A 19993-nucleotide genomic window follows, 5' to 3' on the forward strand; every position below is an offset into this window, starting at 1 on the left:
ATGTTCATTATCTTGTGAATGCCTCAACCCCAAACACGCAGAGCACTCCGTGGAAGTGCCCAGTATTCACGTAGCTGCTTCGTGCGGCCCCTGGGGACGTTAGTAGCAAAGGCCAAGATGTCAGTGTGAAGGCCAATAAACAGCGTTCTCATCCTTCTGCCTCACAGAATGGCATTTTTAACATCTAGATGAGGCATGGCACTGATTATATTATTATTGCTCCCTTTTCCCAAATGAAAAGGAATCTCATCTTCTCAAGAAAGAAACTCCTCCTCCAGCAGTGAGCTTCTGGTGAAGACAAATGCGTTAACTCACTTTGACCACTAAGGGGCCATCAGCTCCATTGTGGGAGAGAAAAAGGGAGCTCTGGGAATCGCTGTTTGAACTGGACAGAATGCTCAGCCCCTGACTGGCAGCTAAGCAGGCCATTCCATACGCCCGAAATCTGAGAATCTGCTGGAGGCATCTTTGCCCGATTTCACGTTCTTCTCCCTTAAACAAAGGGAAATTTTGGGACCCAGCCAGTGGGGGAGCTGTGATAGTAGGTAGATCTAACTTTCTCCCTTCCAAGGAAGCACACTGTTTTCATTTCCATGGAGACACAGTGTGGTGGAGGGGTCAGCAGAGGCCTGGGAGCCGGCGTCTGCTGGACGTTTTGCTATGGTTCCACCACAGGGCTTGGACTCCTTACCTTCCCTCGTCTCGGGTTTCTGAGAGTTCTATTTCTGAGTCTGAAAGAGAAAAATCTCGACTCTGTGTAGCCCCTAGGAGTATTTAACTGTAGGAGAGTTGGCTGTCTATTTAGGGTAACTTTCCACTTACCTTTCACTGTTCTCAATGTCTGTGGAAACCTGCCAGGAATGTTGCTGAATGTCTACGGGGGATGTTGAGGAGTCCTCTAGAGCAGGTGTTTCAGCGCTTGCCTCAATTTTGCAATCCAAACTCTTGGTTCCCCCTCCAGGCTCCTTTCCTAATGGGGGAGACGGGGGTGTTGGTAAAGAGAAGGGGTTAAGAAATCATTGCAAAAGTTGGCTGTGCTTTGAGTCGAATGCTCCATTAACCTTAATAACTTTGTGAATACTAAAATAATTTATATATACATGTATACGTGTGTGTGTATGCAGCATTTTCTACAACATTCTGGGAAAGACAGCTTGAGGTCAATGCAACCTGAAGTTCAAGAAAAAAGTAAGGGCCCTGTCTTTGGGTATTGGTGCTTTGTAACCCATTCTTAGTAAGTTAGATCAGGTTAGCTTGGGAGCGGGATTCAGCCTGTGAAACCATGCTGCTTTTTGGTCCTCAGATGCAGAGGCAGGTAAGAGGACCAGGAGCAGGTGACGTCCAGATGAAAGAATGGGAGCTCCTGCCTTTCTCTCTGATTCTGACACTGGCTCTCTTGGCCTTTGGGAAGCAAGAGAGATCCCGGACCTGCCTTCCATTTCCTCGGCTCTCCATTCTCCCTGAGTGCATCCTTCTGTGAGGAAAGAGCCTGGCATCAAGATCTAGCCTTACTCTGCTGAGACCATAAAATGCCATCAACTAAAGTGCCGTATACTGGGTAGTCATCCACAACAATACACTGCCAATCCACTAAGACTTGTATTTACCATGACTGATCTCAAGTGAATGAATCAATACTTTCTGGAAACGAATTTCCAAATTCGTTCAGCTATAAATTCATATAAATTAAACGGGAGTTACAGTCTGTGCCCCAGGTATCCTGTGTTAATGTCTTTTATTCTGCCTTGAAAATCTGCGCATCTGCTGGGGGGTATCCTGGTATCATGGGAATGGCCTATGAGACCTGAGAACTGGGTTTTAAACCTCATTTTGTCATTCATTCATTCACTCATTCATTCATTCACTTGCAAATATTTCTTGAGTATCAGCTAAGTATCAGCTACTGGGCTTGAAGCTAGAGATATAGAAATGAAAAAAAGACATAGTCTTTGTCTAATGAAGCTTAAAGTGCAGGAGATAGACAATTTTAAAAAGTGATACAAATAATTACAAAGCTGTTGTATAATATTATATAGTCTGGTAAAAAGGGTAGCTATATTGTTTCTTTTACTCTTCCATCTAATTTTGTTTATATTATGTACCTACAGCTCTAGACTAGTTGTTAGGAAATTGTTACAACCCATATCATCAAATATTCATGAGACAGCAGCTACAACAGGTTACCTCTTAGCTCAGTTTCCCTAGTCCTGATGTGATCGTCTTTGCATTTTTTTATTTTTAAAAAAACAAATAAAAAATAAACACACTTGTGAAGAAGATGGATGTTTATGGTAAAATCTAATGTGAAGCTTTTCCCTTGGATTCCTGATCTGAAGGGGACCAACAAAAATCTCCCTGTAATTTCTAACCCATATGGTAGCAACACAAGGAGAAAGAGACAAGCAATTAAATGGTAATTAACTGTACATCATTCACCAGCCTGTAGTAGAAATGGACCTCTGAATGTTCAGCTGAAGCACAAACACAAGTTTGCTGATGAGAACTTTTGATCCTTTAGTGTGTACTTTATGTACATTGATCCTAGGTGATGGAATTGCTTTTCTAATTTTATGTTATGTTGTTGAGTGGAAATTAAGCACCTAATTTAGCATATTACCATTTCATAGTTGGAGGGCATTGACCTCTTAAAAGCACTTGCATTGTGCCTCCTGGTAGAGTGCAACAAACGTAGTCAGTCCATTTGCCACCCACCTCTGAGTAGGGTCAGCCCTCGGATGCGAGTCTGAGCAAGCAGCTAAGGTCTGAGACAGAAGCAAAAGTAGGGTTCCCCAAAATCAGCCTCCTGCTTTTCAAAACTCTGAAGGATAGGGCCATCTGAATGCACACATGGCTCCTGTTACACTCCTGTGGGACTGAAATGCCTTGAAGAATGGAGTATAGTTTGGACAGCAAACGGGGGAGGAAGATTCAAACAGGGACGGAATTCTCTGCTTTATGGGTTTTGCTTGGCTGGGGGGCACAGTAGCCCCTGACCTGTGGTCAGCGGTATACAGCGCAAAGCTTTCATTCCAATGAGAACAGTGCATGTTCCTTCTTGGAGTCCTCTGTCCCCCTCATATGGACACGGTTTACATGCAAAAAAGATAGAATCCAATCCACAGTCACTTCATTTATACTTCCTGCCTGTAATAGTTCTACTGCTTATATAAGACAAATACCATTCTATAACTTTTTCAAAGTAATATAACTAGTCATATATTCCCGAAACATGGCTATGAGCTGTAATGGCAGGTAATATGCTCCTTTCCCTCTTTTTCAGTGACTTCTAGATCTAACTCTGCTAACGTGGATGAACAAGAATGAAAACCTTGGATGTTGGAGTTGGAGTTTAGTGGCTTCTATCAGTTCACAAAAATCTCTGCAGAATTTCATCATATTGTATCTTTTCTGGCTGAAATGTCTTAAAAAACAGAGGAGATCAATATGAATTTAACGGGTTTTCAATTCCAGACTATATAAGGGGGTCAAGTGTACTCTGCAAATAGATAATTGCTCTCATTTATTGATAGCACGGACTATATGCTGGGCCTCCCTTCCCGCTACAGTGCCTGTTATTACCTTCATAGAGCTTACCACTATTAGAAATTATCTCACCTATGTATTTGCTAACTAGTTTACTATTTGCCCTGCCAAACCCCACCCTCATCTCACATCTCCAAACTAGACATTTAAAGTCTGTGAGGCCAGGAACTTTGTTTTCTTCGATTCTATAAGCCTAGTAGCAAAGACCAAGCCTTACATATAGTAGGATTTCAATAGATATATAGCATTTAAAAAATTAATTATATACATATACGTTGTTATACAACTCGCTTTGCCAAGTTCATATGGTTAGAGAGACTTTCATCTTAGCGCATTTTGATTTATTTCATGCTTTTTAATAAATGGGTAGTATTCCATAGTAAGAAATTTAGATGGTAACTGTTCTCTTTTCTTACAGTATGCCAGTATTTGCACAGGACAGATCCTTTGAAGTAGAAAACTGGGACACAGTGCATCTACTCACATTTTATTTCAATATATTGCCAAATTGGTCTCTGAACAGGCTATGCTAATTTACACTTCACTTCCACCAACAATGAATGAGAGGACCCATTTCCCCACCCCTTTGCCAGAACTTCCCGTCATCAATATTTGATTTTTGCTAATCTGAAGGGGCAACATAGAATCTCTCATTACAGTTTAATTTTCATTTCCTTTATTACTACTGAGATTAAATTTATTTTCATATGTTAATTGGCCACTTGTATTTCTTCTTCTCTATATTTTCTATTCATATCATTTGCTCATTTAAACAATAGGGTCGTCTTTCTTGTAGATTTGTAAGGATTCTCTTGGTAAAATGGATGTTGATCATTTGTTATGTATACGGCTTATATCTCTTAATGTATCATGTCTTTTAATTGTGTTTACAATGTATTTTTCCATAAATTAATATTTTTTTAATCAAAGCTGTTCATCTTTTCTTGTATGTCTTTTGGATTTATGTCTCATCTATTCTTATAACACTTACACAGTTTTAAAATGTTCAGCTCTTTAATTCGTCTGTAGTTTATTTTTACATATGGTGTGATGTAAAGATCTAAATTTTTAGTTCAAATGAAGAGCCAATTGCCCCAACACCATTTATTGACTTTTTCTATTGACTTTACTGTTCTTTCTATTTTGAAGTTCCAGTATAAATGTGGGTCTATTTCTGGAAAGACTATTCTACTTAATATTTATTTATTTGTCTATCCTTGTGCCAGTTCTATGATATTTTAATTATTAAGCTTTCAGTATTTGGTAAGGAAAGTTCTCCTACATGGTTCTTTTTCAAAATTTTTTTAATCTACTGCAATTGAAACTATAAATTACTACCTTCTGGGATTTGGATCTTTAATGAGGGATGAATCAATGATTACTTTCTCATTATTGTCCAGGTTTCATGGTTTATTTGAAATTTTTGCTCTTCTTGAGTTAATTTTGATAATTCATTTGTCTTATAAAACCATTTGCCAAACACATTTTTACTAGTATAAAGTAAAATATGATTTTCTCTTGTAACTGTTTCACATCCCTAATGCTGTGTACTCGTGACTTTTGCATACCACTGTTTCTTGGGTTCCATATCTTCCTCTTTCTTGGATTCTGTTTTCATTTTGTTGGAGCACATCCTTGACTGATTATTTCACAGATCTGTGGAATGCAAAATTTCTTAGCCTTTATATGATTGAAAATACTTTTTGTTTTCTCTCCCTTTCTCTCTTTGTGCTCACACTTAAATTCTAGTTGGCTGGATATAGAAATCTCTGTGCAAACTAAGTTTCTCTCAGAACTTGGGTGATATTCTTCCCTCATCTTCTCTCTAAATCCAGGGATGCTTTGTATGTAGCCTGTTTATGGCTGTCTGAAAAACTTTAAGGATGTTATCTTTAAACATTTTAGCTATGAAATGACTCCTAAATTTGCGGGAGTATATATAATTGACACTCAAATCTCTCTCTCATTTATATATATATGTTTTGCATATATTACATATATAAGTTTTTGATGAACCGTTTAAGAACAAGTTGCAGACATTAATGACACTTTATTCTAAATACTTCAGCATACATCTCTAAAGAACAAGGATGTTTTCCCACATAACCTCAAAACAATTTTCACACCAAGAAAAAATTAACTTTGATTAAATATAATTCAATGCAATTTGATACAATACTATAATTTAATATATTGTCTACATTCAAATTTCTCCAATTGTTCCAATGATGTCCCTTGTAGCTTTTTTAAAACCAAAGTTTCCAATTAAGGGTGAAGCACTGCATTTGCTTGTCATGTTTCTTTATTCTCCTTTAATCTAGAATAGCACCCTTGTCTTTTTTCATCCTTCATGTCATTGATATTTTTGAATGAAGAGGCCAGGCCAGTTGTTTCATAGAATGTCTTTCAATTTGGAGTTGTCTTACTTCCACATGTCTAGAATCAGAGTAAATATTTTTGGCAAGAATATTATGGAAGTGATATTGTGTGCTTCCTAGTGTATTATGTCAGAAAGCACACGAGTCAGTTTGTCCCATAACTAATAACATTAGTTAAATCTTATTGATTGCTTGGTTAAGGTGGTTTTGGACAGCTTTTACCAATGTAGATGCAGGCTTTTCCCTTTGTAATTAGTAAGTAATTTATGGAGTGATTCATTGAGATGTTATGGCCTTTCAATTTAAAGATTTTTCTTGAGGTTTGGTAAAGGTTTTTCCATTTTTCTTCATTATCGGCTTCTCTTTATTCTCCCTCTTCTATGAAACAGGAGAGAATTCCTATTTCATGTTGGAGTCTCTAGATCTATTATCCATGTTTCTTAACTATCCCCCAGACTTCTTCTTTTTTTCTTTTTGAGGAAGATTAGCCCTGAACTAACATCTGCCGCCAATCCTCCTCTTTTTGCTGAGGAAGACTGGCCCTGAGCTAACATCCGTGTCCATCTTCCTCTACTTTATACATGGACACCTACTCCAGCATGGCTTTTGCCAAGCGGTCCCATGTCCACACCTGGGATCCGAATCAGCGAACCCCAGGCCACTGAAGCAGAACGTGCGAATTTAACCACTGTGCCACTGGGCTGGCCCCCAGGCTTCATATTTTTGGGGCTAAATTCTAGAAGAATACCTTGACTTGATCTTTCAGTTCACTATTTTAGGCTCTCAGTATTTCCATTGTAATTGTTAAGAACTGTGAAGGATCTGAGATTTTACTCTACTCGTGAGTTAGCTTGCCACAGTTTCATGGATACTGGAAGAAAACATGAGACTACTGGGTCAGAGACAAAGACAGTCTATTTCTCATAGAATAGCAGTAGCCAGAGTATCACATTTGTGTTGGTTTCTTGGGTCCTGATTCCCACAGGAAGGCATAAAAAGGGCCAGATCACATCTGCATACATAGAGCGCTGTGTGACAGGAGAGAAACCCTGGGCTTGGGGATCCTGAGTCTCTTAGAAGCATGTCTGCCCTTTGCTCCAGAGGGAAACATTTTCTGAATGTTTATGCTGATACTTTATACTGAATCGTATATACTGAACAGTAAGCATGCCTTGCTTTAGAGGAAGACACTGTCTCTATTTTCCAAGGCATTTGCTGAATAAACATCCTGAAAAGATAGTATAAAACAAAGGGCAGTCAGTGCCTCATTTTGCAAGATGTGCAGAAACGCAAGGACCAATGGAGAATTGTCTCCCAACACAAAGTAACCCATATGTTGAGTTTTTCATTGATAACATTTTTATTTCCAAAAACCCTGATTACTTCCTTTTCATTTCAGACAATTATTGTTTTATGGGTATGACAGATTCATAAATCTCTCTGAGAATATTGATTACAACTACTTTAAATTCTTCATCTGTTTCCAGTTCTTCAAGTATGAATTGTTTGTTTGTTGTGTTTATCTCCCTTTCAGGGTGTTGGTTTTTCTTAAAAATCTGATCACTTCTGGATGTCTATTCAGATTTGTATTTGAGAATTTTTGTTTGCCTATCATTCTTGTTACAGTGTCCTTCTGGTGTTTGTAGAGAAGCAGGATGTGTGGCTGGACAATGTGTGTCTAAAGCTTGTCTTCCAAGAGCTTCCCATCTCCAGTGATGAGTTACCTGGGCACTCTCCTTGTTTTTTGGGGCCTCATGCCTGCTCTGCATTTCTTATTTAGAATTCCTACTCCAATGAGATATGCTGAGCAATTTAGTCTGAGAAAAAAAACTGGAATCGTGCTCGCTTTCTTTTTCTTTTGTAGCTGTCCTTATGGAGGCTCAGAATTACTTATACTCTGCTCTGCTTTGCTGCCCAGTCCTGACACACACCGGGCATCCTCCTGGGGCAAGCAATGATGGTCTCTGTTGCTCAGTGTTGGGCAGTCCAGCTTTTCTGAATGCAATTTCAACATTAATTTCCTTGACAACAGTTCCAGAAATCTTTTCTGTTATTTGTATTTGTTGACTCCAAGTTTGAAGTAGCTCTGAAATTGATTTCATTTTTGTAGCAATTTTCTCCTGCATGAATTTCTTTTGTTTTTTCTCAAGTTTCTTCTCAGCTATGGTTTCCTCTATTCATTTATATCCACCAATCCAATCCAAATTGCTTTCTAGCTTTGAGAAATTCCTCAAAATTTCTAGTTTATTGAAGTCATCTTTCCTTGTTTCTCAGGGGCATGGAAGACTGTGTTTGCCAACTCCTATTTTCTTTTCCTTTTATAATTAGGAGGGGCATGTGACAGAGTGATGGCCAATGGCTTCTGAGCAAGAGTGGTGTATGCCTCTTCCAGACTGGCTCCTGAACATCCTCCCACAGGATCCTCATGCTTTCTTTTCTCGCTGACCACTGGATGGGATGTAGGGAATGGAAAGAACAACACTGCCTACCCCATCTCAGCTCTGGCATTGGACTATGACTTGGGTGAATAATGAATTCCTATTGTTCTAATCCATTGAGATTTGGTGTTGTATCATGCAATAGCTACCCTAGCCTGATAAATATAAAAATTAATATGGATTTATTCTTTTCATTATATCTTTTTCTCTCATTTCAATGGATTTTCAGTAGGAGGGAAAATATATGCATGAGTTCAGTTCAACATCTCTGGACAAGCTTTTCCTCCAATTACGCTCCTCCTTTTTTGACAACAGATGCAGAATGAAAGCAATTCATTCACTTGTTCAATAATTATTAGTTGAAACTTTACTCTGCTCCCAGGCACTGTGCTAATGCTGGGGTACAATGGTAAACACTCAAGGATCAACTCTAGAGGAGACAACAGATCAGAAACCAAGCAGCTACACCTCAATGGAACATGTGCCATAATCAATGCCATCATCGAAATGCTTGGGGGACACATTGCGTGGGCATCAGCCCAGCCTTGGAGGGCAATGAAAAGCTTCCTGCAGGAAGTCCTGTCTAAGCTATGACTCAAAGAAAGGGCAGGGGTGGGCCAGGCGAAAGGGATGGGCATGGGGTGTGATAGGGTGAGTAATATATTCCAGGCAGAGGAAGCAACTGGAAAGAACTTGCAAGTTCAGATCCCTCAAAGTAGTTAAAGATGCCTTGCGTGTGGCAGGGCAGGACACAGAGGGCAGTGAGCTGGGGGTTGCTGGTGAGAGATAAGGCTGGAGAGGTTAGCAGGGTCAGTTCATAGATATTTTTCTCAGCCACATTAAGGAGTCAGCAGAGGACAAATCTGGACAGTGGCCAATTTGAGTTCATCCTCAGCTTCCCTCCTTTGACCAGTTGTCCTTAGAATGGAGCACCTGTTCTCTACCATCAGGTGGGCTCTCAGGAAAGGGATCAACCTGCTTCCAAATGGTAACTTCAAGACAATGTTTCACTTCACCCAAGAGAGTGAATATGCATTTAAAACCATTTCTTATTATGAAATGAAAAACCCTGTCCCCTGAAAAATCAATTTCAGGCCTCAGTGAACAAATATTTGCTTGGGGAGAGGATGGAGGTAGGGGAGAAGGAGAGTCTTTAGAGCACCTTGAAATCACACTGTGCTGGCTTTTTCGCTGTGCAGAACTAGGACATCCCAACGTTGGCCACTTTCCTCAGTGCCTTGCAAAGCTTTTGCCTTCAGCTCCTTGGGGATTTCTATGTATTTTTAGCCTGTTTATGGATAATATAATAATGGAATGTTTTAGGAAAAGTTAAGGGAAAACACCCATGAAGCACATACCAGATTAGAAGGCTGGCTATTCTTATATTCGTGAGAAAAGGTCAGTTGTTTAGGAGGAACAAAAACATCTGATTCTAGGGCAGCCTCCAGAGTCCCACAGAGCACCTCAGCCTCAGAAGCCCTAGGCACTGGCCCTGGGAGACTGGGCTGGGATCATTTATTTAGGATGGGGGTCTTTTATCACACTCCACTCTAGAGACCTCTTTTCATCTCCTGATCTCTTATTTCTCCCATTCTCATTCCCCTCTATTCATATTTTCTCCGTCCATTCTTTCTTGCTTTCCTCCCTGTCTTCAGCCTACCAGTGACAGCAGGAAGTGTTGTCATAGACAGTGTCCCTTTGGAGGCCCAGAGTTTGGCCTCTACCATCCAGCAAAGTCAATTTTCTCCATTTGCGTAAATTTCCCCAGGAATGGAAACAAAACCAACCAATCTTCTCTGAGCTAACAATATATCATTGCACTATCATTTCCTTGAGGGCAGGGCAAATTTCCTATGTCCTTTGGACTTCTGACACATTATCTTCTCTGATGCTATGCACAGGGAAGGATTTCAGGGCAGTTTTCATACTGACTGTGAACAACAAATGAACATGGCTTACGTGAGATGGATGGGAGCTTATCCAAATAGTTGTTCTCACTCTTGCGCATTTTCATAGCTGGTAGGTGCTTTTTAACTCCATGCACTGTGAAAAGGACTGTGGAAACTTGGCTGCTTATTAAGTAACCCACTTTTACTCTTTCATGTTTTTATAAAGCATGTAATTTAAATAGAAATAAGTTATATTAATTCAGTTGTTTACCTATATTAAAAAATAGTTTCCAATGCTTTTCTACACTGTGGTAAGATGTTATTCACAGTGCTATAAAATGCATAGTGGAAAATAATAATTATTCCATACACAGAGCTCCATTCTTGCCCAGACACTGGGAAATAAACATTTTCCAGTTCAGAAAAGATGTGGAAGTATCCCCCTCCCCCACTGCCCTACATCCTTCTCTGTGCTTCTTATAGCATTGTAGTCCCATCGCTGCTCCCCGAAAGCAGCCATCCTGGTGGTTCCACATAGCTATGCAAGAAAGCAGAAGCATGGGGCCCCCTTGCAGCATCGGAGAAGAACAGATGATGGGAGATGCCTTTGGAGGAGGTCCCTATGAGGCTGCTCCATTTCCAGGCTCTAAAGTAGGGCAGAATAACGTATAAGATGTATTTACTGTATAATTAATTAATTCCAACCTTCTCATAATGGGTATCTATGGCTAAATCATGCTCCCTTTGGATCACACAAATGCTGCGTTTTATTTTATTTTACTATACTAAATATAATCATTTCTTAGAATTAAACTTTTTTACCCAAAGTAAAATATTTTATAAATCATTAAATGATCTATGGAATTAACTTTCCCTCTCATCTTAAAAGCAACTCTCTGAACTTAGCGTTATTTTGGTAAGAAATTAAATATACAATGGATTGTAACCATTAAACATGGTATTTTGAAATATGCTCACTAATCATTAAATAAATCAACTCTGTGGCTAAAATTCAGCCAATTGTGCTATTATTCTTCATTTCTCCATTTGATATGTTCTCTTGCCCAATGAAGCTTAGTGGAACAATCACAAACTTTGCAGTGGGAGCAATGTACTATGTGACCTTGGGCAAGTTACCTCTTTCAGCCTCAGGTTCTTCATCTGTAAAATGGGGGAAATAATACTTGAGGATAAAATGAAGTAACACGTATAAAGCAGCTCGCAAATGGAAGGTATACAACCCATGGAAGCTATTATCATTGCTATCTACTCTTCAGCTGACATCTACTTTGACAAAAGGTTATGAATATGGTGTCCTACTAACAGTTTGGTATATGAAGACATGAGGATAGAATAATAGATGGTTGTAGATTACCCTTAGACTCCAGAAGTTGGTTATGTTTATATTCTTCAAACAGTTTAAATTTGTTCTTGAGTCCTTTGCATTAGATACCAGCGTTTATGAGGTTGTTTCCTCTTGTCATTCAAATCTCAGATTAAATGCTATCTCCTCAGAGAATTTTGACCACCCTTTCTAAAGTGGCCACCCAATCACTTTCTTTTACATCACCCATTCTATTTTAATCATTGACATTGCATTTAGTATTGGGGGTTTTTAGAACATTTGATTTTTTAAAAATACTACTTCTCGGGGTCGTCCGGTGGCACAGTGGTTAAGTGCGCATGTTCCGCTTCAGCGGCCCGGGGTTTGCCCGTTCAGATCCTGGGTGCGGACATGGCACCACTTGTCAAGCCATGCTGTGGTAGGTGTCCTTGTATAAAGTAGAAGAAGATGGGCATGGATGTTAGCTCAGGGCCAGCCTTCCTCAGCAAAAAGAGGATGGGCAGCTGATGTTAGCTCAGGGCTAATCTTCCTCAAAAAACAAACAAACAAAAATAATAACTACTTTTCTGTGCCAGACTATATACTCTACAAGAACAGGGATCTCTTCAGCCTTGGCCATTGCAGACTCCCAGCCCCTAGACCAGTGCCTTACATATGATAGGTGCTCAATAAATATTTCTTCAAAGAATGAATGCATGTTTCCACTCAGAATTTGAATCATAGTCTATTTTAAGATTTATTCTGCTTCATTTCTTCTAATCTGCTGTTCTATTTTAGTATCAACTGCCTCATTACATTGGAAAATAAGGTCTTTACTTTTGGCTATATTCTATTTCTGTCTTTATGTTGCTCGTTTCTTTTATTGGTGTGGGTCACTTCCTTTACATTTCTTAATATGACGCTGAACACACTGGAGTCTTTATTGCTCATATTCTATTCTTTGTCTTGAGTTCATCCTGTATTTTGCTGGATGGTGGTTCATTAATTTCTCATTAGAGCATCTTGAGCTCTCGGCTCCCACTAGATTTTGAATTAAGATCTTTCAACTAACATTTCTCTATTCTTTCCCTTTTGTGATTATATTTCCTCTGTATATTTTTGTCTCTGTATATATCATGATGGCACACTTCAGAGGAAGAACCTGTCTTATCTTAGGCGGAGGAAGGGAGGATGGCATACCCTCATATGACCTGGGGACAATTTTGCTGTAAGCTATGGCAGAGAGGTAGAGCAGAATCAGAGAGGGTCACTGACAGAACAAGATGAGTCAAGAAGAAAGATGGGAAGAGCAAGCTCACACATGAAGGGGTGCTGCACTGCAGTGTTCTATCATCTCTGCTCCTTTCAGAAGGGGAATGCTGCCCAAACTGGTTGAATGGGGAGAGAATGTGAGATAGAGGAAACCCACGGTCGAAATAGCAGAATCATCCAATTTCCTTAGAGACCTGGCTCCACTTTCTGCCAAAGGAGTGAAGGAAACGGGCAATCTCATTTCCTCTGGTGGCAAGAAACAGGTATTAATGGTAAATGTGATACATGGACTCAGTTATGGGAAAAGATTTTCCTACCTAAGTACCTATGAAGAAGTGAGAACAACTATTTTTCATTATAAACATAGAAATTAGACTTTGTCAAGTAATGGTCCAATTTACAACTTCAAGTGCTAAAATATGAAACTACAAAATGACTAAAAGTATTCCCACCTGTCGTCTTCTTGAAACAAACACAGTTTTTCAGAACCACACTCTGCATGGTACAACCCAATAGACTTTATGAAATATGGATTTACCTCACATTACCGTAATTTACTCTAACTTTGTTGGCCATAAAAAAAGAAAATCATTTTAGTCCTTTTTTTTATTTCTTTGGCAATAGCATTATCTTGTAAAGTATAAAAGATTTCCAAGTAGATTGTACCAATCGGATTTATGAGACAGTAAAAATTCAGAAGCATGGTGATTGAAAAAGCATGAAGATCCACCAAAGATATTGTTAAGGACTAGGATATTTATAATTTGCTTAATTGGGACAGAAGGACAATCTTCATTACTAAATTCCAGCTCACTGCAGGAGCTTCAAAATGATTTGAGGCTTATTTTTCCCAGAAAGAGACCATTCTCTTCACTCCTGCAGTGACCATGTGTGTCCTTTTTCTCTAGACTAAACTCATAACTACTCAATACAATAGTAAAACTAAATGTGATATACAATACTTGCTGGACTTCTTGTGGCAGCCAGGGAGGTGATTAGAAATAAGAATAAATTCAAAGTACAGATAACTGTGAAACAATTTGGTTTCGGTATCTAATCTCAATGAAAAATTGACCAGAGACTCTCATATAAAACAAACTTAATGACTCAATTACAAGTCCTTTGTTTTTCTTGATGGAAAAGAAATAGTAAAGAAGAGGGGAATGGCCAACTTGTAACACAGGGAGGGAGAAGAAACACTTAAAAGTTATCAAAATATGTGTTTTTATCATAGCATTAAAAGAAACATACCAGAAAGAGATTCTAAGCAGAAAGAGATTTCAAGTGTTACAGACTAGAATGGGAGTCACTCTTCCCCAGAGACTCTGAGGACTGTTTGATTTCTTGAAGGAAGGGGGACTTAGGAAGGGCTTTAGACAGGCCCCTTTCCTAGCCCAAGGCCACACCAGAGACACCACTGTTTGGACAAAGAGTATATTACCTGGCATCTTAAATCTTGGTAGACAGACTTTTTCTAGTGGATAAATGCTCTTTTTGCTAAGACATGATTTTAATATATCTATAGCTGTATCTATCTATCCATCTATCTATCTATCTTTCTATCTTGGAGAAAGGGGACTGATTTCTTCATCCATACTTCTCCCTGCCACTTCTATCACCTTGCTTGAAATTTGGAATCACCTACACTTCAGTTTCCACTCCATTGCTCATTCAGAGTCTATGCATATTTTTCCCTAATCACACATCCTGACTCAGTCCCTGAGGATGTCATATTAGCAGAACCTTCCTCCCCACCCTTCCCCCGTGTCTTGTCTTCATAAAGACGAGGCATTTGTTTGCCTTCCACTGCAATACTGCAGGAAGGTTTCTCAGGCTTGCTGACTCCTCTCAGTCTACTTTTATGAGTAGGGATCCCATGTTTCCAGGACAAGATACATATTACATCTCTTAATTTGCCCAACTCTTCTCTTAAAGTTTAATACTCTTGTTCTGGGTCTGTGGACATATTTTTTCCTTGACTGATTTCTGGCAGTCCACGGTCACTGGAGCCGAGTACATCTACTCTTTTCAGCCAGGGCCTCCCAGATCATCAGCAGCAGGTTTCACATACTTATCGTGTATTAGCTGGAGGCTTCTGGACACAGACAGGTTACTCTCTAGTTTCCAATGATACCAAAGACAGAAAGAACAAAATCTAGTGACATCAGCTGACATCTTCTATGCTATCCTGATGATGGGAATATAAACTAGCAAATGGTACAAACAAGCCAGGAGTCCAAAACAATAATTAAACGTTAATCCCTTAGATGTAATGATTAATGGAGAGAACAAAGAAATAAAAAATAAATATAATACAAATATAGGACTAGGAAAACTAAAAATGATTTTTCAAATGGAACTATACCTCTCCCAAGAGCTGGTATTTTATTTGGCATTCCAGAAATTTCCAGGAAATTTGTCAACTATATATTTTAATGCATATGTTTTCTAGTGCTTTATTTTTTCTGGTTTAATGACATTTTCCTTGCTGCCTACTGCTAGTCACTTATTTCCATCTTCAATGTAGTTTTTTAACCCTAAATATTACTATTTTCTTTACTCCTCATTTGAGAATTTCTCATTAATAAGGAAGTCTACTCCTCATTGCCTTAACTGTACTGGTACCCAGACAAAGGTACAATCCATAAGACAATTAGCTCTTGGACTTGCATTCTGGAAAAAGAAGAGGCTTGCCAGGAGTGGATGGTATACACACATTTCAAAAAAAAGGAGAGATATATGGTTTGCTGACTACAGATGGTGATCAGAAGGTTACAAATATATTCAGTTGAAGAAGTGCCCAAATAAACTGTTCTTTTAACTTTTTCCAGCAGCAAAAGAAGTAAACTTAAAGGAGTTTCTAACTCAGAAGTTCTGGGGTAGGGCCCGAGAATTTGCATTTCTAACAAATGATGCTGATGTTGATGCTGCTCGTTCAGACTACACTTTGAGAACCACAATCTTATTTCAATGGTCATATCAAGGGTTCACGAAGAAAACATGCTGTGTGAGCCATCACAGAGCTCATGCTCATCAGAGGTACTTACCACTTTTGTATTTGCTTTTCCTGGGCTTAGGGGATAAAGAAGAAAGCATGCAGCATAGTTGGAAGCATGTCCTTAGATGAGTGGACAATGGCAAGGTAAAGGCTTGGAAGTTTTAATTTTTATTCATATGGTGGGGTGATTTGTTTTTGTTTCAAAGGGTAGAGCAACAGTTTTCAATCTTCATTGTGCATCAGAATCAGCTGGTGTGCCCCAGAGATTCCGATTCAGTAGATCCTGGAGAGGATCGAGGAATCTACCTATTTATCCAGCATCCTGAATAATTCTGAAGCAGATCTTCTAAGGACTAAACTTTAAGTAATAATGATTTTAGAAGAATAAAATAGAAATCCAAGTGGAGACTTGACAAATCAAAGACGCTATCAGGTATATTCTCTTTAGAGTTGTACATAGGTTAAGCACTAGAGCAAGATGCAGGGGTTTATCATTTTTTAAAGAAGAGGTAAGGAAGGAAGCAGATCAGAGACTGACAATGAAGACAGGAAGCAGTGAAGAGCAAATGAGCTGATCAGTTAAGAGGTGATGTGGTTTTGCTTTGTGTGCTCAAGACCAAATACGAGAGGAAGGAATCTGGATGAGGGAATCGCTTCTACTTTTAAACAAAGAGCTAGCAGAGAGGAATATACCTTCCAAAAGTCACGTGTGAAAAGGCAAAAATTAGGAGTGGATGGCAAGAGACCAGGCAGCAAACCAAGGAGTTTGAGTGAGAGTGGGGGTGGAGGTCTTGGGGTGTTAAGGGCATGTCATCAACAAGGCAGATTCCAGTGGCAAATGGGCACGAAATACTGCAGGTGTAGCCAGTGCAGACCTGGGGAAAAACTACCTGTACCCAGTCTATCCAACTATCCAACCATGATTAAAAAGAACGAAAACACTACTCTGTATGTGTGTTTACGTGTGAATGCACATGAGTGTGTGTGTGTGTGGGGAGGGGGGAGAGAGAGAGAGAGACAGAGAGAGAGACACAGAGAGAGAAAGAGAGAGAGAGAGAGGACAAGTAAAGACACCAAGCCAACAACAACCTGTTTGGATGTCATCAACATGTCTGAGTATTCAATCTTCTGATGAGGCATCAGGACTGTCAAGGAGCTAATCTCTCCAAACATGTTCACTTGTATTAACAACAGAAGTAAAGATGGAAATTCTTGAAAGTTCAGCCTTTAGAAGGCAAAAGGAAAAATAAATAATATTTGTATATCAAATATTCTCTCTTTGGAGCAGCGTGGCATAATCTTGTTTTTAGTCCTGTTGTGTGCACACATATGTGTGTACACTAGATTTGGTTTTTACAAGTACTTTATCATATCATTTAGTTCCCCCCAAATTGCAGGCTCATTTGATTGCAAATCTCTATTTTAACTATTTCTTCACCTGAAATCTTTTTTTCTTCCCTACCTAAACCCCATCTTCACAACCCAGCTCAAGTCTCACCCTTTCTACAAGATTTTCCCTGACTATTACAGAGTTTACTGAACTTTTCTATTTCTGAATTTAAGTCATAGGCAAGTATTACCTTCTATGTACCCCCCTATTCTCCTGAGCTCAAGCACAAAGTGTTTGCATTTAGAAGGGTCCCAATAAATTATTGTTTGATGAATTAGGAAAAATATAGGTTGAATCCTCCAGTAATGAAAACTTTTGACTTCCTCCCCAGCATACATTCCATTTCACCCTCTCTCATCACATAACAGCCACTCCTCTCCTAGCTCCAGAAATGAGCCTTAATTGTCAGTATAACTCCACCCATGTGGCTACAGTGATTGGTTCAAGTGTAGACCAATGATCTGACCTGGGTCAATCAGAATGAAGCTCAGGACATTTGCTACTCTATAGTGGGGAGAAGTTCTCTCTTCTTATGGATCCTGTGGGGTGCAGATGTGATGACTGGAACTGCTGCAATCAGTTTGCTAACATGGGGGAAGACAGCCTGAGTAAAGCCAATACCCAGGAGAAGGCACAGCATCACTCAGAATAGAACTTAGAACTCTGAGCAAACCATGCAGAAGCCACTGCCACGTCTGGAGGCTTCAGTCATTTGAGCCAATATATCCCCTTTATATATAGTTTAAGCCAGGTAATGAGATTTTCTATTACTAATATGCCTCCCTATTGTTTGCTGAGTTTTCCCTATTTTTAAATCTTTGGGATACAATATTGAATCTGTCTTCTTGCAACCTAATTCATTTACGGAAATAGCAGCAATCTTGCATAGCATTTACTGCCCTCATAAGATCATTATATATTTTTGCTGCCTATGCTGAGTCTAACCAAAGTCATCTTCACAAGTGGTAAAATAAGAAATTTGAGAACTGTTTCTATGACAATTTCTGTTTAAGGTGATCAGTGTTCTCACGCACTTAGATAGTATTGATATAGACTTATTAATTTATATCACACATTTCCTGAACGTTGACATCCATTTTAATTGTGTGTAGATAGACATACAGTGCCAAGAGGCCTTTGCAAAAGACGGGTCTTTGTTTAACATCCTCAGTGTTTATGGCAACATATTAAGTGTAGGTACCTTTTCGATGAAACTGAAGAGATCCCAGCAGACATATGGATTTTAGCATCTCTGTGGCGTACATTTCTAAGCAGCACTGCAGCTGGATGTAAAGCCTGCAGATTTCTGGATGAATCTCACCATCTTCGGGGCTGCAACAGAATGAAAGAGAAAAGCTGTGAACATTCTCAAGATTTCACTCATCAGTCATTTGTCTCAGCTCCGAGATGGGAAAATGCTCGATAAAGATTCCTCAAAGCCTGGAGTCTAAAAAATAGGACTTTCTCCTTTCAAACCAGTGACCAAAGTCACAGTTCTTACATAAGTGTCTTTCTGACTAACAGCTCTTAATTTTTTTCCCCTTCAGCAGCAGATTTCTTCTGGGAGCTTAAGATCATAAATGTTTTAAGTAATTGAAAATATCAGACATTTTCAATTTAAGTGTTGGAACAAATTTCCAAAATATATTTAAACTATAAAAATATCTTAGCCTGCAAGAAGAGATTAAAAACTCTTATTTTTAGAGAAACTAGCGAAGAGCTCTTCAATTATTAGTTATAAGATAGCTCTTTAATATTAAGGCCCTGGAATAATATGATTAGAGAGTCATTTGATACAAATGGCTTGATACAAATCATCTTTATCAAGGTCTTTTGTCTCAGTCTAAAGGATATCCCTTTATTGTTTGCTATGGTTAATTTATCAAAGGCCAAACGTTTTTAATGAAAAAATAAAAATTTTATGAAGAGAAAAGTAATAAAATTCTAATAATTATGCTTAACAATCTAAAGCTAAATAAACACTGAACTTATGTTCTATAATTTGTACTGAAGTCCCTGAGCCTTTATCTATTAACTATGATAAAATATATAAATGTGAATATGATGAAACACGAAGTGATCACTTTTATCTTTTATCTTTTATCTTTTGATTAAGAAGAAAGGAGTTAGTTGTGACAAGACTCTTTCTTTTATATGCAACTAAAATAGCCTGTGTTGAATAAAGCAAGCTAAATAAAAGAGATGATGTTTAGAGATAGATTAGAAATGGAAGAAGCATAAACGTGAACTCTGTCAACTGTCCTAATGTGCTATCTTTACTTCTATCCCCACGCATTTAAAATGCAGTGAAATCTTATTAGATAATGCAGCCTTTGGATTTGATTCCTTTGTAAAGTGGGTCAGTGGCAAAATGTCAGGAGTAATTATCAGGAAAAAAAAAATGGTGGCTTCATTTTTATTTAAGTTTTGAAATCACAGTAAAAAGAATTTATATTTACACAGCCCTTTACCCTGATAGTTTTCATTTTCAATACTTATTTAGTAGATGAGCCAGAGTTGGTCTAACTGTGTGGCTTACACAACACAGGAAAATGCAAGATTCTTTGCCTCAGTACCAGTGTTACCTGCACAGGCATCCTGTCTTTCCTGTGTCAGATAGAACAAAATGCCTTAAAAGAGCTTACAAGCAAAATGTGGCTTCATCTGAAAAGTAAAATTCTACATCACTTTCTCATTGCGTCTCATGGGTCCAGCCCTAGGCCAACATTGGAAGCATGTCTATCCTTGGCAAAAGTCCCAG

At 38.8% G+C, this 19993-nt stretch overlaps 1 protein-coding gene across 2 annotated transcripts in view; it reads right to left on the reverse strand.

Moving 5' to 3' along the window:
• The window catches only part of RGS7BP (regulator of G protein signaling 7 binding protein), a 105023-nt gene that overhangs the window by 18838 nt on the left and 66192 nt on the right, over window positions 1-19993 (reverse strand). For both annotated transcript variants that reach the window (XM_070587458.1, XM_070587459.1), the window contains 2 exons: window positions 18434-18564; window positions 823-970 (listed from right to left, as the gene is read on the reverse strand). In XM_070587458.1, coding sequence (XP_070443559.1) covers window positions 823-970; window positions 18434-18564 — 279 coding nt within the window. The remainder of the gene's footprint in view (window positions 1-822; window positions 971-18433; window positions 18565-19993) is intronic.

Source organism: Equus przewalskii, chromosome 20 (assembly GCF_037783145.1).
Source record: "Equus przewalskii isolate Varuska chromosome 20, EquPr2, whole genome shotgun sequence".
NCBI classification, from domain to species: domain Eukaryota; kingdom Metazoa; phylum Chordata; class Mammalia; order Perissodactyla; family Equidae; genus Equus; species Equus przewalskii.